General features: G+C 35.9%; 1 protein-coding gene across 2 annotated transcripts in view; it reads right to left on the reverse strand.

The window, feature by feature from the left end:
- Nucleotides 1–8717: 8717 nt before the first annotated feature.
- The window catches only part of LOC125240035 (myosin-7B), an 89907-nt gene continuing 73882 nt past the window's right edge, over nucleotides 8718–24742 (reverse strand). Inside the window, exons 9-16 of one of the 2 annotated variants that reach the window (XM_048147861.1) lie at nucleotides 24544–24721; nucleotides 23254–23418; nucleotides 19982–20107; nucleotides 18570–18672; nucleotides 12119–12250; nucleotides 10720–10850; nucleotides 9762–9886; nucleotides 8718–9054 (exon numbers count right to left, since the gene is read on the reverse strand). In XM_048147861.1, the coding sequence (XP_048003818.1) occupies nucleotides 9873–9886; nucleotides 10720–10850; nucleotides 12119–12250; nucleotides 18570–18672; nucleotides 19982–20107; nucleotides 23254–23418; nucleotides 24544–24721 (849 nt within the window). In that variant the 3' untranslated portion in view covers nucleotides 8718–9054; nucleotides 9762–9872. Of the gene's footprint in view, nucleotides 9055–9761; nucleotides 9887–10719; nucleotides 10851–12118; nucleotides 12251–14867; nucleotides 15034–18569; nucleotides 18673–19981; nucleotides 20108–23253; nucleotides 23419–24543; nucleotides 24722–24742 lie in introns of those variants that run through there. The other variant, XM_048147862.1, reaches the window with a different exon arrangement.

The raw sequence follows: 24742 nt of genomic DNA on the forward strand, positions 1-24742 counted from the left end.
GTGTGTTTATAAAACCGATAGGCCCATAGGGAAGTACCTATCTTATCTACCTACTCGACTCTCCAATCACTTGCCGCCGTGTCAAGAGGATCATGTACTAAAGGACTGAAGTGTTTTTTTGCAATGATTATGGTCCAAGAGCTGGCAGGATTTTGGAGTAGGTCCATGAGGCAACCTGGAAAGGTGCTCAGATGCTTCTCTAATCATGACCAACACCGAGTTTAACGCCGAGTGTGGAGTTGAAAAACGAGCGAGTGTAAGGATTCTATAGGTGAACCACGAGCGAAGCGAGTGGTTCGAGAGTAGAATCCTGAACTTGCGAGTTTTTTAACACACGAGAAGTAAAATACATTTGCACCCGAGTGTAACACAAAACTTTTCCCCTCACTATAGCGAGGAAACTACAAGGCAAAAAAATGCGTTTATCACTGCTTCCAGTAGTTCCACAGGTGGTAAATCATCTTTATTACCAGATTCACCTGCTTTTATCAATTTTAAAGCAGTTCTGTCTGTTAAGTTATGACTTTATTCAAGGTCAAATTACTTTACCCACTAGTGGATAAAATGCGTTTTTACCCGCTGGTATTAAAGAACAAAACACGTGTTTCCGAGCTAGTGAGGGGAAAAAATATTTCTATTCTATTCTATTCTATATGTATATTGATCATATCGAAAAAACGTACATAACCTTTCTTGTAGGATATTTTATGTAGATATTTTCTGTTAAACATACACCGTGTTTCACTTAACACTAAAAACCTGAAAACAGTTTGTTCAGAATCGAGAGTAGAATCGATTGAGCTATATCTTGATGGGGGTAATATTTTTATTTAAATTAGTATTATTAGTTATTTTTTACGTGTCCATTCTATTGTACTCGTAATACAACATTGTGTATATCGCATTGCTAGAGGTTGTTTACCTTTTTCAGTATTTAGGGGTATTAATACTGGCTGGTTACTTGAACGATTATTTTTTCCGCTACTAGTTTGACGTTGTTTGTCAGTTTAATCTTAATGTTTATCATAAGTCATAACAAATTGAACTCGTACCTAATTACAACCTTGTCATTTTGAATATTGGGTTTAAATTTGCTTACTGCGATTACCTGTCCAATTTGAAGTTTACTGTGACAAAGCTTTAAAGTGTTTTACAGTGACATCTTAGCTGCCTATTGGTAAACCTTATGTCGTTGCAGTAACGTACACAAATAAATAGTCTTATGGTTTATGATGGTAGTTAGCAATTATTTTATTGAGTGTAGAGCTAAAAGTCAAGTAGAGCTGTACAGAAAATTAAAAATTCAATTTAAAAAAAAGTAACGATCAGATTAAAAGATGAATACTCTAGATGAGTTTAAAAAAATAAAAATCTGTTGGGTGTCTGAGGTTTTGAGTGATACCGGAAACACGTTGTATATATTTTTTGCTGTGGGCCACCGTTTACGAGTTATTTACGAAAAACTAAAAAAATTACTTTCAAGATCGAATGGTAGGGTACGGAACCCACCTCATGTCATGGCATTATTTTTCCATGGCTATTTAGACCCTCATCTTTTACTGGTAAAAATGACAGATTGCCTCTAGAACCATTTTTGGTTCTTTTTTTACCACTTTGCACTGTTCTGGCACGGTGAAGGACCCGGCCAAATGATCTGGCATAAATACCATGCGACTTCTAGTCATACTAAGTTATGAAAAAAAAGCTGCACTTTTGGATGGAAGCAAGCCGCTTTGCATGGTGATAGTAGACATCATAGTAAACGATTTTTTCCGAGGATATTGAAATTTCATCCCTTAGGAAGCCGAGCGTAGCGAGGTGTTTTATGAAAATTAAAAAAATTCTATCTTTTTATTGTGTAGTCCGATTTTGACAAAACGTATCTCAAATGAAAGGTATTAATTTGTGTAATTAAAAAAAATACAAAGAAAAAATTTTTGAAAGAAAAGTAAGAAAAAAATTAAAAAAAAAGTAAATTTACGTCTCGCACTGAATAACTTCAAAGAATGACAGACAAAATGTACAATGTCGATATGCGAGTTTTTTAAATCAAAGACAGATAAATTTGTAGTTGAAAACTGAAGACCACATTGAAATCGGAGTAGCATTTTTTAAGATACAAGTTGCCAAAGTTGGGAAAGATCGCTTTATATGGCCACTTTGAAATTCCTATGCCAGAAAGTCAGAAATAATATGTTTTTCTGACACAGAAAAATACATAGTAACAGTACACATCAAAATAGAATTAAAAATTCCAAGGATATTATAATTTCATCCCTTAGAACGACGAGCGCAGCGAGGTCGAAAAAAATCTCTTTTTTTTACGTCGTCCGATTTTGACAAAACATGTTTCATTTGAAAGGTATTGCTTTATGTAACTTAAAAAAAAATATTGAAAAAAATTGGGAAAAAAATGAAATGAAATTTTTATATCCTTGTAAAAAAATGTTTATAATGATGTCTATTACCTATGCACACTTTTAACTGTAAGAAAAATATAATGTTTCTGACTTTCTGGCTAAGGAATTTATAAGCGACCATATAAACAAACTAAGCCAACTTTGACAACTTGCATCTTAAAAACTACTGATTCGATTTCGATTCGGTTTTTAGTTTATAATCATGCATTTATTTGTCTTTAATTTAAAAAAATCATATATCGAAATTATACACCGTGTCTACCGTTTTTTGCGGTTATTCAGTGTGATACGAAAATTAAGGTTTTTTTTTTTTAAATCTTACATTTTTTTTTCCAATTTTTTTCAATATTTTTTTTAAGTTACATAAAGCAATACCTTTCAAATGAAACATGTTTTGTCAAAATCGGACGACGTACAAAAAAATTAGATTTTTTTTTCGGTTTTCGTAACCGACCTCGCTACGCTCGTCGTTCTAAGGGATGAAATTATAATATCCTCGGAATTTTTAATTTTATTTTGATGTGTACTGTTACTATGTATTTTTCTGTGTCAGAAAAACATATTATTTCTGACTTTCTGGCAAAGGAATTTCAAAGTGGCCATATAAAACGATCTTTCCCAACTTTGGCAACTTGTATCATAAAAAATGCTAATCTGATTTCGATGCGGTCTTCAGTTTTCAACTAAAAATTTATCCATCTTCGATTAGAAAAAACTCGTATATCGACATTGTACATTTTGTCTGTCATTCTTTGAAGTTATTCAGTGCGAGACGTAAATTTACTGTTTTTATTTTTTTCTTACTTTACTTTCAATTTTTTTTTCTTGTATTTTTTTTAAATTACACAAATCAATACCTTTCATTTGAGATACGTTTTGTCAAAATCGGACGATACAATAAAAAGATAGAATTTTTTTCATTTTCATAAAACACCTCGCTACGCTCGGCTTCCTAAGGGATGAAATTTCGATATCCTCGGAAAAAATCGTTTACTATGATGTCTACTATCACCATGCAAAGCGGCTTGCTTCCTTCCAAAAGTGCAGCTTTTGGCCAAAAATTCTCCATAACAAGTATGACTATTCTGAGGAACTCTAATTTCACTTTTTAATAATTCCAGGTTGCCTCAAACACCTTTTTTGGGCCTCAAAAAATTAAATCTTTAAAAATTTATAGCTCGATAAAGCCAGACTTGCAGACCTGATGTTCTGAGCACCTTTCCAGGTTGCCTCAAGGACCTACTCCAAAACTCTGCCAGCTCTCCGTCTATTATGACCATATAAGCAGCGACTCAGCGAGTGTCCTTCGAAGACCTGGCAAGCAATTATGGTCGCTCGATAAGTGATAAAATAGCAGGCCGTCCCAATCGCACTATATGTAAGTGCGATAGGGACGGCCTGATATTTTATCGTCTATCGCGCGACCATGCTGGTTGCGCAGATCCGTCGGTAAAGCAGTGTTGCACCTATGGCTCGGGAGAAAAGGCGAATTAGCAAGCGGCTCCATCGGTAAAGCAGTCCGCGGCGACAGATATTCGTCGACAAGCGGTCATGATTGGAATATTGGCCAATGACGAGACAGCTGTCAACATGGCGGAAACAGTTGTCGGCACGATGTAAACATTGCAACAAAATACTTAATACGATAATGTAGATGATATGAAGACGAAAACTACTAAAAAAAACCTTTAAAGTTTATGTGACGTAGAAACGCAGGCGTTAATAGACTCTGGCAGTGGATATAACCTAATCAACAAAAACTCTTTCGACGAATTTAAAGTGGATTGCGTGAGTGAGAACTTCACTGTTTCTGATCGCGATGGTACTGTTAGGAAAACGTCGAGCATTTGGTTGTCGAGTATGCAGACTAAGGAAGCGCCGATCGAGCTCAAGATCACTCTGAAAGATGATAATTATCCCTGTGGCGAAATGAAGAGCTCAATGCGACTAAACAGCTGATTTTATAGCCAATAGTCAATCGTTTATTGCAAGAACATAGTGAGATTACATAAGATGATAACATTGAAAAGCAGTTCTTATGTTCTACCAAGCAAGGCATGCAATATTTAACAATTATTTAAAGTATGTACAATAAAATGTCAATATAATTTGTTACACAATAATTCATTACAAATATACACAAGGATTGAGTCAATTTATTACATTTTATAAATTACACAGCTAAGATGTCAAATATAGGCATAGATAAATTACTTAATTAATAATTAAGTTTTGAAAGATGGTGACTATAATGACTTGTGTTTGGAAAATGGCATGCCAAACAAAGGAGACCAACAGCAAACGGTGGTGCCTAAGGTAATGGGGAAGGAAGTTGCATATAAGGTGCATAGTAATGGTCATTTTGCTATGAGAATGAGGAAAAGGGCATTCACTGAGACGAAGAAGCCCTACGATCACACAATTACAGTTGTTGATGCGTTCACCAAGTGTGTGTGGCCCTACCCGATGAAGTCGACATCTAGAGCAGAGGTGATTAGCAAGTGGCAGTTGCAGCGGCAGACGTTTGGTGACCCTATACATATTACCTTTGCCCGAGGTAAAGCATTAAAGAAAAGAGCTTTCAGAAGTACTGTGAAGATGAAACTTTATCTCGTGTAAGAAATTCTTGGTGCCTAAAAGTTAACTTGATTTGTTACTTTATTAAGTTTAGTAAGTTTGGTGAATATTTAAAATGTTGTTGTGTTGTAAAATGCTAAAAGTTGTTACAGTTATTGTTTTTATATCTAATGCTTATATTGTCGGATGTTTTTCAATTTATGTTGAAATGTAATGTTGAATGAATGAGATGTAGTTAGATGAATGAACGTTGAAGTATATCTGGGCATTTCTCAGAGTGTTTCAACTTTTTGATTTCGGTGGCAGCATTAGTACCCGAACCATGAGTTTTCTTTGTTTCTGGTACAAATCCGCGACTTCTATTTAAATTGACAGGATTTCATGTGACTCTTACAGGATTCATGTAAAACTGTTGCCATCGAAAACAAAAAAATTTAAACACTGAGAAATGCCCATCTGAGGGCAGATATGAGAGCAGGACAGCCGAGAATGTGGGATCGGAACGTAAGGTGATGGCGTGAAACAGAACGTTGTATTATAGTAGAATGACAGTAGGTGTGAAAGGCGATGGGAGAATAGTTTTGAACGATGAGCGTTCGAACGTGAAAGAATTTAGTAAAATCTGTTAATTTCTTATTTGCTGCTTAATTAAAAGTTACTCATTGTTTATTGCTGGGTTTTCATTCGAGGCATAACAATATCCCACAAATATATTGTTTTATTCCCCATTAATATTCGATATGTAAAAAATACCCCAAATAAATAATAGCACTAGACCCTATACTCATAGTGTTGTGTTCCTGCCGGTGAGTAAGGGTGCCAGAGCTCAACGAGGGTGCGGTGTGTTGATGACGGGAGCACTTACGGAACTAACTTGTTCCGTCTATTGTCCTTTGAGTCGTCGGCTACCCGAACCCTCCTTAGAACTTGTACATTCCTTTTTGCTGTGTACTTAACACAGCAAAAGGGAGTGTACATGTTTCTAATAGGGTGGCAACGCGCTTTTGACACTGTTTGAGTTGCAGGCGTCCATAGGTTACGGTGACCGCTTTACATCAGGCGGGCCGTATGCTTGTTTGTAATGTAATGCAATAAAAATTAAATAATCAGAAAATAATACTTCCGTCTTAGTGCGTTTTCACATTATCCGATCCGATATCAGATGTAGGACCGATATCCCATATATTTAAGCCGCCTTTTTTCGATTTTCGCCTTTGAAATCCTTCCGTGTGTGTGTGGATTGAGTGAGCACCTTCCGAAAATGAAAAAAAATATGCTGATCATTTAGTAAAAGTTCTAAAACAATTGTAAAACGAATCTCTGAATTTGTAAAAAGATAAATCAAAAGATACAGCCATTAACATGTGCTCACTCAGTTCTCACAAACTACCAACGAAAACAGTGAATATATTCATTTAACATATAATATTTATATACTAACATTTAGTAAAAAATAGGCCAACCTACCTCTATAAATATTAGATCACCTAGTGACGTATTAAATTTTTTACAAATAGTTTCTTATGCTCACTCAATCCACACACTTTTGAAAAGCCGAATTTTGATGAAAAACATAAGATTTAGACCGCTATTATATGTGTATAGTTTAGTAAAAGTGAAATGGGAATTTGTAAAATACAAAACGAACCACTAACGTGTCAGGTTTTTTTATAATAAATTTTTGTAAGTGCTCACTCAGTCCACACGTTTTGAGAAAGTTAAAAATGTAAATATCTTACGATTTGTAGCACCTAAGACACTCGAAAGTACTTCAACATTTAGTAAAAATTTTTACTAAATATCCACCATCTAATATTTTATATTCGTTGTCTGGTTTTAAAGATATTCAGACATAACTTTTCTCATACAAATGTATCAAGTAGGGTGACCACACTATGTCGGCTCCTGATTTTCCCCACCTTCCCATTGTCATATTGAGATTGGGGAGTATCGTTCGTTCAATTTTGATAATATTAAACTAATACCATATTAATTATCCATCTGCAAACTGTTTTTAGGTTATGTTCTTGGCCTAGTGATGATGTGTATTGTGTAATTTTTATCGACGTCAGGATAATAACCATATCGACATGCATGCATTAAAAAGGACATGAATGATAATTGGTAAGAAACAAAGAATATAATACTTCACTAGTAAGAAACCAGAACCTGGTAATCTAATCGCGCTAACAGATGAGCGTACCGGATTTGTAAGTGGGAGCGAGAAATAGTTATTCTTTTCTCGCTCCCACTTACAAATCCGGTAAACTATTATCAAAATTGAACGAAACTCCCCAATCTCAATATGACAATGGGAAGGTGGGGAAAATCAGGAGCCGACATAGTGTGGTCACCCTACTTGATACATTTGTATGAGAAAAGTTATGTCTGAATATCTTTAAAACCAGACAACGAATATAAAATATTAGATGGTGGATATTTAGTAAAAATTTTTACTAAATGTTGAAGTACTTTCGAGTGTCTTAGGTGCTACAAATCGTAAGATATTTACATTTTTACCTTTCTCAAAACGTGTGGACTGAGTGAGCACTTACAAAAATTTATTATAAAAAAACCTGACACGTTAGTGGTTCGTTTTGTATTTTACAAATTCCCATTTCACTTTTACTAAACTATACACATATAATAGCGGTCTAAATCTTATGTTTTTCATCAAAATTCGGCTTTTCAAAAGTGTGTGGATTGAGTGAGCATAAGAAACTATTTGTAAAAAATTTAATACGTCACTAGGTGATCTAATATTTATAGAGGTAGGTTGGCCTATTTTTTACTAAATGTTAGTATATAAATATTATATGTTAAATGAATATATTCACTGTTTTCGTTGGTAGTTTGTGAGAACTGAGTGAGCACATGTTAATGGCTGTATCTTTTGATTTATCTTTTTACAAATTCAGAGATTCGTTTTACAATTGTTTTAGAACTTTTACTAAATGATCAGCATATTTTTTTTCATTTTCGGAAGGTGCTCACTCAATCCACACACACACAATCCTTCCTACATCCGATATCTGATCGAATAATGTGAAAACGCACTTAGTGTTGTAATATTTTACGTAGCATATTTTGCCTATTCTGGAATGTACGTCCAAGGTCAAACATATTTATTAGTCATAATTATGAATATTCAATAATCTAGGGAGGAAAATAAATATCTTTCTACACCGTGTTTTTTTTGTTTTCCGTTAAATTTGACACGTGGCTAGGTTCATTATCAGGAACCACCCTGTATATCACTTTTAATTACATTGGCAAAAAAATTTTTTTCATCATTTTCATACATAAATGAATTTATTAGTGTGAGAGACCCTTAAGAATAATATTTAAGTTAGTGTCAAGTGATTGACGGCATATGTCAAAACAAATAACACTAGGAATTGGTAAAGGCTGTCACACACGTGTTCAGTAATTATTTTTATTTTTTTAATAACTCGATAACTGTAAGAGTTAGGACGCTAGTTTCTTAAGAGAAATAAATGTGTTTGATCTAAAGAACCTTCCCTTAAAGTTAACGGAATTCAATAAAAACAGGGTGTATGAGCAGTTCCCATCAACTTTGTACACAGCCACGTCAGCAAATTTTAATTGATCCTATTTTGTTACCAATATTTAGTAATATAAGTCACATATAAGTCGACTTTCGTAAGATATATACAGGATAATTGTTATAATTAAGAAAATATAGATACTAGAGAACCTTAATGACGAAATAAAACTTATTAAAATCTCAATTCATCAAAAAAATCTTGGTAACAAAATAGGAATAATAAAAAAAAAAACTTTTTCCTTAATTTTTGTACAAACTTTTCGAGAACTGCTGGTATATGAAATATCGATAGTTGCCTATTTTAATCTCTAGTCTTGTCCTCGAGCTGCTTGATGCGCACGGGTACTTGCACGGCGGGGAGGTCGACGCTGCGCGCGCGCCGGCGGCCATTTTGGATCTCGACGGCGGAGCGGCGCGCCTCGGGCGGCAGTGGCGCTAGTTCGGGCAGGATACGCTTGCGGGGGAACTCGGGGGTGCGGAGGGTTCCTCCTGAAAGATGAGTGGTGATGATAGTAGAAGAAGGTAAAGGTAAGACATACTTTAAAGACTTGTTAAATATTGCAAATGCAAATAATGACTAATAGGTATAATTAGAATCATTACCATAATAATCCTCCTTGTGTTATCCCGGCATTCGACTGCCATCTTACCTTTCAACCCGAAGGCCTCATTGGGATTAGTCCGGTTTCCTCACGATGTTTTCCTTGCATATAAGTTTCGAAAAACTCCTTGGTACGAGCCGGGGTTCGAACCCACGACTTCCGGATTGAAAGTCGCACGCTAAGGGCGGCGATAACGCTAGGTGCGCTAGGCCACCAGCGTTTCTACAACATACAACAACATACAATCACGCCTGTATCCCATAAAGGGCTGCCCCTTTATGGGATACAGGAGTGATTGTATGTTGTGAACAAACCAATATAAATACATACATACAATCACTCGTGTATCCCATAAAGGGGTAGGCAGAGGACATGAAACTACTAAAGCTTCAGTGCCACTCTTGGCAAATAAGGGGTTGAAAGAAAATGAAACTGTGACATTGCAGTGACAGGCCGCCAGCCTCTCGCCCACGCCACAATTCAACCTATATCCCACAGTCGCCTTCTACGACACCCACGGGAAGAAAGGGGGTGGTGAAATTCTTAACCCGGCACCACACAGGGCGTTTCTATAACCATTAAAATCACACTTACCCTTGCGCCGAGGTGCGTTCGGTTGCGTCTCACATGCTCGAGGCGCGGCCGCGGCTAAAAAAGACTCGTTGCAACTCTCGGTTTCGCAGCCATCCGCCCTCGTACGCGCTTCTAGCTTTGGCGAGCTGCAGGGAAAGCAAAATAATCATGGGATCCCAGCGCGAACAAGTTTTTCACAGAAATCCCGAAGCGTCTCGTTAAGTGGAGCTGGCGACTTTCTCGTATTGCATTCCTATATATTGAGGAAATGTCGCCAGCATCCATGGTAAAATGTCTCAAGGGCCTATTTTAAATATAAGCTAGCTTTTAAGCGTAGTCTTAGTTTCTAATACATATAATTATGTAAATATGTTAATAATAATGTTCATATATGCCACGCTCTATTGGGATCGATCTATTATCACTCACTGACAGGACTATTGTAGCCAATAAGCCTGACATTGTGACAATAGATCGATCGCAACGCCGGGCCGTGCTCGTCGACACCACACCATCCCGCATGATGAGAATCTCGTGAAAGCCGAGAAGGACAAGTCCAGTAAGTACCTAGACTTGGCTCACGAGATAACCGCCATGTGGGATGTTGATTCGACAATCATTGTCGAATCAAGATACAACATCCAACATAGTCGTTTCAGCGAACGGTCTCATAGCGAAGAGCCTCGACCAACATCTTAAGAGACTCTCGCTAGGTGGCTGGATCAAGGGCCAGATGCAGAAGGCGGTGATCTTAGACACAGCGCGGATAGTCCGACGGTTCCTCTCTCTGCAGCCCTAACCACCGGCAGCTTGGGCCCTGCCCCGCTGCTGGCGGCACCCTAGGTTAGGTTTTTTATAATATGTTTAAATGTTTTTATATTGTTTTGTGTTTTTATATTTTATTTTTATATACATATTGTAAAATACCTAGCCTAAGAATGAAAATAAATACAGAGAATTATAATGTTCATATAAGTACCTCTCTTCAACAAGTATCTTGGTGAGCCGAGCCACCTCGGCCCGCAGCTGATGCAGCTCTTTTCCTTAGCCTTGGCTTCCTGCTCTGCCACACGCTCTTTCGCCGACAGGCGCGTACGCATGTCGTCGAAACTGAAATTTATATCTGTATTATTATTAAAAACTGAAATGATGTGACATTTTTAGGTTAGTTTTTGTAATGGAAAATATCAAAACTTTTTAAAGATAAACTTAACAGCTTAGACCGGCCGGCAACAGACAGTCTGAAAAATTCATAATCTGAAAAAAGATTTCTATGTAAACTGACATTGACAGATCTGTCAGTGTCAGTTTGAACTGTCAGTTTGCATACAAATCTTTTTTAAGATTGTAAAATTTTCACACTGTCTGTTGCCGGCCTTAGAATAGGCTAGTTTCCTACTAGTCAAATCAGCTTCTTTTTATGAACTGTCAAAACGATTTGTTAGTATGGAATTACTATGAAATACTGAGGAGTGACATCACGGTCAATTCATTTACTTAATATCTTTCTCTTTGACTTATTAAATATAAATTATGTTTAAAAATAACTACTGTCCATATTTTTCTTCTAATTATGTGGTGCCTTATTTTATTTTAATTATAGGAAACTAGCCTATTAAGTTTTTCTCCTTTGTTTCGTGGACGACGCTTCCCCGTGGTCTAGAGCATAGAGTAGGTATATTGAATAGTGGCCGGCAACAGACAGTCTGAAAATTCATAATCTGATAAAAGATTTGTATGCAAACTGACAGATCTGTCAGTGTCAGTTTGCATACAAATCTTTTTTCAGATTATACATTTTTCAGACTGTCTGTTGCCGGCCTATGTCTAGAGACTCTTCTTTGGCTATTCCGTTACAATTTTAATTAAACGTATTTTTCCTAAACATACAAAGTCATTTACCTACTACTTATTGTGCTACATTTTTTTATATTTAATTCTTGTTAATTTTGGGGCAAAAACTTAAGGAATCAGATCGAGCTTAGTTAGCAGTAAATTTTGACAGCATTTGCACAGAGGCACGCCACAGACAGTCTTAAAAATTAATAATCTTAAAAAAGACTTGTATGCAATCTGTCAGTTCAATCTGAAAATTCTGTCCGTTTGAACTGACAGGTTGCGTACAAATCTTTATTAAGATTATGAATTTTTAAGACTGTCTGTGGCGTGCCCAAGTGCTATTTTAAACATAAAAATTATATGATATTGTGATGTTTCGAGTTTCAAATACCTAACCATTCCAGTTGCACTCTCATGGGGGCGCGATATCAAAATCACTGCTAACTTAACTCTAACATTTTAATTTGGACCTTCATTTTTTTCTGAATTAACTGTCAAAAAAGTATAAAAAGCAAGAGTCTGCACACAACTATACTTACAGTTTCCTCAAACACGCGCATTTTCTCTGCAGATGTTCAACCTGGTCTTTCGATGCTCGTTCTATTTGCTTCATCTTCGTCGCATCATCTGCTCTCTTCTCTCGTAGGTCCCTCTCTCTCGACAGTGCCTCTCTACGTTAGTGGGTCCAGGGAAAAACGGTTAGGAATGTGTCCACGTGTATGTCAATGGGTATTTTAAATATTGAGCGTGTGTGAGAAATTGAAAATAGGGTATTTGACTGGCCAAATCAGTATCTTTTTTTCGATCTGTCAAAACAATTGACACTACTTATAGACTTTAAAGTCAAACTACTACTCTTTATAGTTTTAAAAGATTAATAAATTAGGAACTGTGTGAATAAAGAGTGCTATCTAGATTTTACTATAAATCTTTTGTTGCATTTCGTATTGGGTGTGGAATAATTTATTTATTCAGTCGAATACCCTATTGTATTTAAGAACTTGACGATCTGCACTACCAAGTACATTTTTCGAAACAAATGCTGTCGTGCTACGCTTATTTTTATAATTTAAAATGCATTGCCAGTAATTCTGGTTTTATAAATTAATTATGACGAATGTTCTAAAATTTCTATTTTTTTAATGTAATGGACCGAATGGATATGGACCGAATTGTGAAAATGTCTCTGACAAGGAATTATCTATAAAATGAATATAAACTCCAATTCGTCCAGGGCCGTTGTTTTGATCTTGGCGGTCTCAAAGCTCGTCTATTAAAAACAGTTAAATTATATAAAAAACATGACAAAATTTTTCAAACAGTTTATTCTTCAAAATGAGTATAAAATTGAAAAAACACACACAATAAATTGATGAAAAAGAAAAAGAACAATTTTGCGTAGAAAAAAGCCAATTGAAAAAAAGCACGGCATTAGAACGTTTTTTTTTTTAATTTTTTTATTTTATCTGAGTATGATACGTTCTAATGTCGTAAAAATACAAAGAAATGCAGAATACATAATAAAAAATGTAGATATTGTAGTGATATAAAGAAATGTAATATAAGCATGAAAATAATGTTTACAATATAATGTAATGTTCTAGAGACATAGAAATGTATACATGAATACATAAATGAGTACATAAAATGCGAATATAATGAAAATATCACAATTTGAAATATTCAGTCCAATGGCAGTTAAAAATTCCGATTATAAAATAATTGTCCTAGTTATTAAAAAAAAATTGGACTTATGTACTACATAATTGCCGAATACAGATGTAACCCAAAAAGATTTGCCTTCGTTGACATCTTAATTTGAATTTGAAATATTTTTTTATTAATTGTATCGCTTTTTTGACATTCTTATCTATTTTTTTATTTATTGTTTCATGATTAATATTATTTTGTATACATATGACGATCTTTTTGTGAATTTGTGTTATTTTTAAGTTAAAATATCATGTATTTTAATTTTCAATAAGAAATAAATAAAATCTAATCTAATCTTCGTATTGTTACGTAAACGTACGAACTTGTCATGCTATTTCAGTCAGTTTCAGTACAAGATGCACTGACATTGAATGAACTAGCATTACAAATACGAACGTTTCCGGAAAAATACGAAGGAAACCCTTTTCGCACTACATCTGTACATATGGGAAACTATACTCTGTCAACCAAGTCTGTCAGTAAATAAGAACAAAGAAAACTATATGCATCCTTTTCTTTAGGGTGCTAGAGAAAAGGATACCTATAGTTTTCTTAGTTCTTATTTACTGACAGACTTGTTTGACAGAATATAGGTTGGCAGTCTGTCAAAGGTTTTAAAAGATGACGTCAGCACAAGTTTATTGTGTATATGGTTTTTCTACTCCCGAACTTGTTATTCGTCATTTATAGGGTCGTGTCGTGCATAGACCTTTAAAATCCTACATAAAGTCTATTCTCCAAAGCCAGCGTCCGCCGGCTTTCCGCGCAAAGCGCAGTATCGAAAAAACTGAAAACGCATTGTTTGGCTCTGTAACCATGGCAACGCATTTTTGTAACGTAACGATACTGCGCGCGTGCGCGGGAAGCCGGCGGGGGATGGCTTTGGCAGCTGGCTCGAGCGCTGGAAGTGCAAACCACCGCGTCAAAATACAGGAAACAGTGTGAATTTTACGAAAGTTATTCTAGAAAACTATTAAAAACTAAGTGCTTGGTCGTAAAAAAAGTATTGTGTGCAACGGTGTTTAACTGAGTCAAAAAATACTCGTGGCGTATCTATTAACAATTTTCGACTTCATCTCAAATTTTACGCCACGCCACTCGTCTTTTTGACCTCTTTTAAAGTTGTATAAAATACTATTTTGTGTCCTGGCACCCTGTGCGAATGTACTAAAAGGGCCAAATTAAAATGAAAAAAAAAAAAAAAAATCTGGTAATTTTTTAAGCAATTCCCGAAAAGTTTGAACATTTGGATCACGTCTCCGATTTTGATAAAAATTGGTAGGCTGATAGAGTCCATGATGCTGAGCAAGATCCACTAGGTTTCCCAAAATGTCCTCTAGGTAGTTTGTATAAAATTTCCTTTTTTGTTACCGAAAATGTATAGAAATCTGGTATTAAAAAGGAGGGTTTCATACAAACTACCTAGGATATTTTGGGAAACCTATCCATTTTATCGCATCATGGATCAAAAATACCGATTTTTATCATTTTTATTAATGTTGAAACTTTTCGGGAACTGTTCATTTAATGTGTCTTTTAGTGGAAAATATGCTGACGCCATCTACAAAAACCTTCGGCTGGTTACCTTCAGGCCTAAACTATTCAGCCCTTCTTCTCCCTATGTATGTGTAAGTAGAAGACGAGTGCGAGCGAGAGGATGAACGCGGAGAGAGCGAGACGGAGCGATCCGGTAACTGCGCATACGCCGCAGCCGGCGAGCGCGGCGCCGAGGGCACTGCAACTGTTCCCCAAACCAGTAGTCAGACGCTTTCCTTGCCTAAAGGGTCCTTATGTTTATTTTTTTTTAAATAATTAATACTACAAGGACATTTTTTACCCGTATCAACTAAGCCCCACGCGTGTTTTGGGTACTCAGACAACGCTATACACTCGTAATACTACATATTAAATAAATAATATATAATGGAAAACATCTGTAATTCAGGAATAAATATTTGTGCTCATCAGAATCACCGAAATAAATGACCTTATAGGGGTTTGGATTTAGGACCCTGCAGGTATGGAACGCCACAAATCATAGTAGTAAAGAAAGTGCGCTTCATACAAAACCTTTGATAGGTACTTTAACGTCGACATTTTGATTCCGATAAATTGCTTGAAACTATCCCTTTCGACTATTTAGGATTAAAATTGTATCCTGTATCTCATCTGTGGTAGATTCTGCAAGAAGACTTGAGCCAATTTTAATAATTTCTCATATCTATGCTAAAGCCCGCTCCAGACTATGAGCACGAATCACAGCGAACGCGAGTGTGGGTTCGATACGCAGAAAGCTCCACACTCGCGTTGCGGCGTCGCGCCGTGATTCGCGCGCATAGTCTGGGAGCGGGCTTAAGCCGAATGGAGCCGGAATCGCCCCTAAAATACAGTGCCCGAGCTGGGTAAGTTTCAAAGTTTCCTTTCGTTACGTCGGGTAGAAAATTGAGGAGCAGTTTTTAGACCAAACGCCATTCACTTGAATTCAAAAGAGCCATAATAGGGTAAACATTTTCCGTTACTGTATAAATTATAAATATAACTCCTTCTTATTTTGTTAAAGTCGTTATGAATATCTTTCCATCTTTCAACTATTTTGAATATTTACTTATAATGAGGAGGCATACTTCAAAGGTTGTGACAGATGGCGCCACCCAGAGTCCAATGCACAGATAAAGAATTTCATATGTGAGAGCGAGAAGATGTTTTCTCTCTCACATATATGCTAGACACTAGTACAGGCGCCGCCTGGCGGGATAAAATATCAGTGTGCCTCCTCATTGAGAAACAAGGTCTCCATTTTGAAAAAAAAAATCGCTGATGAATATTGTTATTTTCGTCATATTTTCGTGAAAAATTGACAATATCCGATATAAACTTTAAATTAAACCCTGTATCCCATAGTTTATTAGGTATATTATTGTATTTACAATCGCAGTGCCTTTTTTAATCAATCTTTATCCTCTATCAATTAAGCACATAACTACTATTAAGATTTTTCTACATATTTGGTTCTCTAAAATACTGCCTTTTGGACTGATTTTGAAAGGAAATGATTGAATGATATTTAAAAAGTGAGGATGAGATGATAATGAATGCCTCTAGATGTAAGTACAAGATTCTATTGAAATGTACGAACAAATGTGTTGATCTTAGAAAAGGTACCACTTGGTCATTTAAGTATACTACTTTAATTGTAAAACTAGATGCAAAATTATTATAGTCGGTCAACCAAATCTTGGCACTAAAAAAGGCGGCAAGTTTGAAAAATGTAGGGCTCCCCGGCCAATTGTCTTCATGAAACGCGTGCCTTCCTAAACCTTGACTTTGGTGGAATCATCGACAAGCCATAATACTTTTAATTCCCATAGATATCGCGCTTTTTATAGTGCTAAGATTTGGTTGACCGTCTAGTAAGGTACAAATTTAAACGAAGTGATAACTTTTCCTTGAAAATAACAATGTCTTATGTATGAATCTTGAAAAGAAAGTTAGTCAAGAATGGAAATACATGCATTGGTAGCCGAATTTGTCCAAAAGACAATATTTTATTTTATTAGTTCTCACAAACATTTACGGGGAAACAAATTTAGCTACCAATTTTTTATACGTACTTGAAAACTATAGAGAAATATGTAAATAACTAAAATGGTCTACAAATAATGTAGTCATAATGTTACAAGTTTTCAAGTATCTATTCTTAGTACGTAAAATTTGGATAAACGTTAGTATGCGGGATGAAAACGATTAAGTTATTAAAACAATGAAAACTATTAAAAAAAACTGAAAGGTTAGCAAAAACATGCTAGTGTTATAATATAATATATATCTACATTTATACACGGATATTTACATGCTGACCGAATAATTCAAGAATTTGGAATTAACCATTCAGATATTAAATAAAGAAGATGTTGAAATTCTGAATGCTTTATTCTTAAAACGAACGGTTGACTTTGAAAATTATCTAAGAATATAAAAAAGGGGTTTTAATAACACCTATTTAAAAAGGTAACTTAATTATCATAATATAAAAAACTGGAGCATATGAAAGACCAAAAGGCATTGGCTCAAATTCGCAATAACCATAAAAGGTTCAAATTCTGTTTTTAAGATTGTGTTTATAAAACATAAATTTTATCTAGTATTCAATAAAACACTCAAATAACTTTCTTAATTTAAAAATATATATAGAATTAGAAATCTGAAAAATTCACTTCTTAAGACAGTGTTCAATTGATATTTAGATTGCCCAATTTTCATTCAATGACTAAAAACAAAAATTTTTTTTTTCAAAGGCAACTGTTCGTTGATTAATATAAAATATATTTGGCTCTCCATGCCTAAAAGAACCTTATCCTTCAAGTGCAACAAGGACCTTTTCCACACGTTAAACTTTCGTGAGACATATTCAAATAATAAATGAACTCCGTGGAGTTTCATCCGCCACGTGAACTGCCTGAAGGGCCTCCGAATTGGCCCGAATCATGTCGCAGCAATTGCGATATAATAACGTGAGTACAACCGTAGATTCATTAAGGACGTTTTCATCAAAATTATATAAATAGACGGTTAACCAAATCTTGGCACTAAGAACAAGCGGCAAATTTGAAAAATGTAGGGCTACTGGCCAAATGTCTTCTTAAAACGCGTGCCTTCCTAAACCTTGACGTTGGCAGAATCATCGACGAGCCATAACAGTTAAAAATTGATTGAAAATATAGAAGTCAAGATTGCCATCGAAAATTTCGCGCCTTCTATTAATGCAAAAATTCGATTGACCGTCAACAGGAGTTTGTCCTTATCACAGACGAGGCAAGGAACCTTAAGACATGGGACTCCACAAATCTATAGCAGGAGGGTTACCGTGAATTACTAACGCCGTTCAGTTTAGGTTGAGAGAAAAGGACACAGCTATACCAGTTATAAAGCTCCGGCTGTCAACAATATGCCAGGGCCATATGCTCTTAGTTATTTCGGTGACATTTCACGTCGCCCGCCAGATAGCCTGGAGAGAATAATTATGACGGGCAAAGTTGAAGGCACGAGACCTCAGGCACCTCCCCCTAGATGGTGTGCTCAAATTACTGCACCCATGCGATTAAAACTGCACGAGGCCATGCGCTTGGCGAGGAACAGATGCCTAGGGACCTAGTCTTCAACAGAATGACATGACGTCACGATCTTCAGCATTGAGGGAACGACTAAAGAAGCAGAAGATACCAGTTATAGCTCCGTCCCTCTCTCTCAACCCTCAGGCTTTTTATAAATTGGACGTACCTGAGTTCTTGCTCAGTGACTTCGAGAGTGCGACCGCACTGGGCCGCCTTGTCCGCCAGAGTATCGAAATCCACATTTTTCGATTGAATTTGTGATTTCAATTCTAAAAAAGGTAATCGAGTTGAATCACTTGGATGTACAAATTACGAGTAGGTATGTTGCCTAAACTAAAATTACACCTTGTGGCGTAGAAACTATCCATGAGGTCCATGGGGTCCCAGCGCGAACAAGTTTTTCACAGAAATCGCGAAGCGTCTGGTTGAGGTAACAGGTGATCAGCTGGCGACTTCCTGGCGCAACGTATCAGCATTGCGATACTGCGAGAAAATGTCGCCAGTAGACATGCGCGAAACAGTGCTTCAAAATGTAATGCCATATCACATCACTTTTCCGAGAAAGTAACATCTCACTGTGATGTTACATCACACATCACTCGAAACGTTACCCGACCTTGAACAGCGCGCGAGATGGCACCATCACAGTCATCACAGATATCAACAAGGCTACGCATCTCATATCAGCGCGTAGTTCCATTACATGTTGCTTTTTGTCACCGCTACGTGAATTATGTATATTTTATAACATTTGCAGATGGTTACTTAATACTTATACTTACTGGATCATACGATACCACTACCACACATGTACGTAATGTACATCTAGATACATTATTAGCCGCGAAAGTCAACTAAACATTTAACAACAATAATAATAAATAATGTTTTGTTTTCGGCGCGCCCAATTTCACAGACAAAATTACTCTGTTTACCCGCATCCACAAAATGATTATAAGAAATGATAATAATAAAATAAGCTCTATGAGGACGCATTACAGTTTTAAATCTTTTGGACTTATAAAATCATATTCGCAAGCGAAATTTGCAACTACGTAAACGCGACCGCGTTCGGCTGAGTGGCGTGTTCCGAACTCTTCCGGAAATAGCCGAAAGCATCGTATGATATTTTGATGGTTAGAACGAGAGCGACCGAGCGCTTAGTGCGGCGCGCGTGAGCGCAAGAGCGAGATAAGAAATAAGAAAGTAATAAGTGTAATAAGTGATGCTTTCAAACATCTCAGTTGTTACGTTACACCATTACAGTTTTCACATGGGGCAGTAAACATTACGCGCACTGTTTTAGTAGTTTCCGACATTTGCGTTCGGGTGATATGTAATGCTAGAGGTGATGGTGGATTTCTCGGAGTGATACGTAATGCCATATTACGTGTTCAAGTGATATCACATTTGTGATATTACTCGCATTACTTACACATGTCTAGTCGCCAGTATCCTTGGTACCTCAAAGACAGTGGCGCCGCTATTATTTTCTACTATTGTTTACCGGGCTGTAGCATACACGTTGATAACATCTTAGATTCTCATTCGAAGAATGAGCTTGTGTCCCGCTCTTACCCGCGATTTCCTCCAATAGCTCCTTCTCCCTCTTAACCCGGTCTTCCTCGCCCTCCTGACGGCATTCAGCCTTCATGCGTTCAAGACAGGTCTCCTTGTCTGACATGAACTGCTCCCATTGCTCGTCTGCAATTAGAAAGAGACAAACATAATTAATATTGTCTTCGGTTACCGCGATAGTTACACATGAAATAAAACTATGGAAACGGATTATATCTATGCTGTAAAGTGTTCGAAACGTCGGGATGAACTGTAAATTCATTATACGCGATATAATCCGTTTCCATAGTTTTATTTCAAAACATAATTAAGTTGATCATGATCACAACATCTTGGCTATTCAGGCTGCTTCTAGAAGCATCTCTAGATGCTTCTAAGCTTCTTAGTTTTAATCTTGTAACAGTCATCTATTTGAACGATACTATTTCTTAGGTTTAGAAGTAAAATGAACATAAAATGAAACAAGAAATACGAATGTTTTGGGTGGGAGCTAAACCTACGACTCCTGCATCGATACAAATATAAATAAATAAATACAAATAATTTATTAATAAAAACATAATTGTACAGTGATTGTTCTCAAAGGCTAAGAATTGTTATACATATAAGCAGAGATGTTTTAGACAAATACCTGAGCTAGGATAGTTCTCGTGTTTCAGGCAGAGGAAGGACTAAATTAGTGATTTATTTTTAATTATTCACTTAAATAAAACTTATAAGAAAATAAACACAAGACTTATTTTCGTAGGTTCCGAACTATTACATTACATATATATTCATTGTATATTCAATAGGTAATTATTTTACGACCATAAGTAACTTTTCTGTATCATCGTACGTCATATTTTGCAGGCCTCGTCGTAGAGCACTTTTACAACAAACATAGCTAAGTGGATATGTCTAATTTTGCATTTAACCTGTTGTATAGAAATGGCCCCAGAAAGACGAAAAATCTAGATGAGAAAACGTGTTTTCTATGTACGGTTTGAATACAAACGATATCTTTCCGCCTTTTGTTATTATAATCTGTGTTGAAGGATATTCGGCCATGCTGCTTTAATAGTCTGGTACAAGATGCTATCGACCATAGTGATTATCAGGGAGCGTACTTTTCATGCCGATGACATTAATCTGACGTCACGCTCCGTATAGGGTGATCCCAAATAGTTTATTGTACAGTGAAAAACCTGGATAAGTGAGACTTCAAGGGACGAGAAAATTTATCTCACTTAAAGAGGTATTCCACTTATTCAGGGTCTCAGTTAGACAGGTATAATAAAATGTTTGTCTCATTTATAGAGGGTATCACTAATAGAGGCCAGACTAGGGGACATGTCAGTTATAGAGGTGATAAATGAGGTGTTTTGCTTATAGTTATGTTAGTTTTAGTTGCATATTTAAAAGAAAGGGTAAAACAGCCTAGTTAGATTATATTGTAACGTCATTGGGTCTTAGAACTTTTACATATGTATATTATGAAAGATATATTTTTTATATTTTTTTATGTTTCTTATCGAGATTTTGGTTTTAATTACTTAAAATAAACAAGAGAACCCTTTAACTCACCTAAACACAAAAGATCTATCGCGTAATTTAAAGATGGGTTAAGAATTATTAAAAATATGGGAATTGATTTTCAATAAAGTCCAAGTTACAGAGGTCGTAGATTGACTGTATCTCAGATACAGAGGTAAATTCCTATGAAATTCTTAACAAACAATTAAGTGAATATACATTTCAAATATAGTCTCAGTAACAGAGGTAAAATACACCCTCTGTCTCACTAATAGAGGGAATAGTGACAATAAAATCGAAAAGGCTAATCTCAGTTATAGAGGTCTGTTTTGACTCACTAACAGAGGTAAATCGGTGCGAAAGTGTCGGGACCGCACCCTGGGTCCCAGCTAAAGAGGTTTCTCACTTATCCAGGTCCCACTTAACCAGGTTTCACTGTAAATTATTAATCATTAGTCGTCAATCATTTTAATCGTATACAAATTACTTCAAATACAGTAGTCCATTTACATGTGGCATAAATAACACCTACTTGAAATGTGAAACGTGAATAAAATTATTTGATTTGTTTTTATAAATAAATTTAATTAAATAGTATTGTTAACAACACATTACAATAAATACGTAGAAAAGAGAATTTCTCTCTAACGTAAAGCACACCATCCTTCTTGCATTCATTACCATGCAAAGAAATTCATAACTTAAAATGATTAATGACTAATGATTAATAATTAACAATAAATCAATTTGTGATCACCCTATATGGAGCGTAACGTCAAATTGATGTCATCGGCACGAAAAGTACGCTCCCTGGTGATTATGTCCACAGTATGGACCTTATAGGATATAAAAAAAACACGTAAGAATTTTATAATTCAGAAATGGCTACTAGAGTTCCAAGTTATCTTCGGCGTTCGGAATCTATAGCTGTAGTCTTTATTAGTGCGTAGTAGCGACCACATATCGGTCTAGTTCTCAAAGACAAAAAGACAGTAATAATCTTAAAATCGCTGTCAATGGAAATTGTCAACGATGTAAACAAACCATTATATAAAATATCAATATTTTAGCACAATTTTATTATTTTAAAGGTTGAGGATCATAATGTGATATACATTGATTAAATAACATGGATTTATCCAGTATCTGATGAGATAGAATGGAAATTAAAAACATTTTGACTACAAGGTTTGTTTACATTGTTCACAAGTTCTATTGACGGAGACTTTAAGACGCTACAGGAGCGAAAATGCTAAGATGGAATGGGGAGCCCCCCTTTCCATTTGGGAATTCTATTTTAATATATTATTGTTATTAACAAGATTTATCGAAAAAAAAATTGTCCATTAAGAACAACTCAGTTAAAAGATATTGCGAAAAAAATCTTTAAAAATAAAATCGAGGTTCCGCACTCGACTGTTTCCTCCTTCAAAACTTAATCAATCGGAACGAAGTTTGAGAATCTGAATACAATGAAATACTTAGTCTGTGTCGGACCGTTTAGTTTTTTTTGCTAATTGTTGTGAGTATACTTTTTTTGCGCCATAATGAAAAAGGCTGTTTTGGAATTTTTTTATTGGCTAGCGTCTTAAAAATAAAAATATCAAAAAAATTAAAACGTGTTGGACACAGATAAAAATAATAATTATCTGTGTTGAAAAAATCACTGCTTTATCTTCAAAAACCAGGGAGCAAATATTCGAGAGCGTTTGTATGGAGAATTGACCCCTCCTGTATCGTCTTAATAATAAACTTACCCATCTCCCGACGATGTTGGTCTCTCATCTTGTTCAGCAAGTCGTTCTTCTCAGCAATGAGGCTGCTTCTAGTAACTTCTAGAAGCTTCTTAGCTTCGCCCGCGGCGGTGGACGCCTCGGTTTCCACTAGGCGGAGTTTTTCTGACCATTCTGCTATCAGGGATTCTGTGAAAAGGAATAGGCTACTAGACTCTTACCGAATTTGGCACAAGAAATGGTTGTTTCCTGTAGTGTTTGACATAAGAAACAAATTTTTATACATTTTTGGTATTAAAAGTGTATGGTCGCTACGTATTTTCGATTAATAATGTGAGTAATATTTTTAACTTTGGCCTCCGAAAACGCTGTCAGACGTGTAGTGACATCATAGAACCTAACATGAACCTGACATGAACATGACGGACTTTATGTGTCATAACTTAAATGTCAGATAATTTTGAGTTGAATTCGATTTACGTCATGCGCAGACAATCTATAGATTAACATGGCTAATGATGTTTTTGCCTAATTAAGTTAAAGTAAACTTTATAAATGTTTTTTTGTGGTTTTCAAGTCGTAATAAAATATGGTATTATTTTTCGGTTAATTGGACAGTAATAAATAATATAAAATAGACTTTAAAAAAGGGTAGCCTATTATGGCGTTTAGTTGTGAAATTTTTAGAATGAAATTCGGAGTATATATGAAAGTTCAGGTAATTGTCAAATTAAGCAATTATTAATTTAGTTATTATAAATGGGAAAGTTTGTGTGTCTGTTTGTTTGTCCGTCTTTCACGACCAAACGGAGCTATGAATTGACACGATTTTTTTTGAATAGTGATTTTCTGTCTAATGCGTGCGAAGCCGCGGGAAAAAGCTAGTAGTTTGTATCGTTTATATACATTCATAACTTTATTATCCACTAATTCCAATAAGGCCTAGTTACCCTTCAAGTTGGAAAGTCAGATGGCAGTCGCTTTCGTAAAACTAGTAGCCTACGCCAAATGTTGGGATTAGTTGTCAAAGCGGACCCCAGGCTCGTAGCCGTGGCAAATGCCGGGATAATGCAAGGAGGATGATGATCCACTCATGCTTTATGACCTACATAAAGAAATGCTTCTTTTAATACAATATCTATAATAATATAACCTAACCACAAAATTAAAAATTTGAAAAAACCCCCGACCGCGACATAGTGGACCGATTTTTATGAAACATGGCTAAGAACACTCCCGACTAACTCAGATTTCAAACAAAAAAAACTAAACTTATAACAGCCCGTCGTTTTTGCGTCGAGGGCTTTATGTTACCTTTCTCCTGATCGAATTTCTCCTGCAGCCTCTCCACAGTCTTGGCGTGTGTCATGTCAGCTTTGTCCAACAGATGGCGTAACTGCATGATGTCCCAGTCCGCCTTACTGTTGGCTTGGGCTATGGCGGTCTCGTATTCTGACTGCTTGGTCGCCATTTCTTCTTTGAGACTCTCAAACTGGAAAAGGGTTTTTGACGG

Source organism: Leguminivora glycinivorella, chromosome 26 (assembly GCF_023078275.1).
Source record: "Leguminivora glycinivorella isolate SPB_JAAS2020 chromosome 26, LegGlyc_1.1, whole genome shotgun sequence".
In the NCBI taxonomy this organism is placed as follows: domain Eukaryota; kingdom Metazoa; phylum Arthropoda; class Insecta; order Lepidoptera; family Tortricidae; genus Leguminivora; species Leguminivora glycinivorella.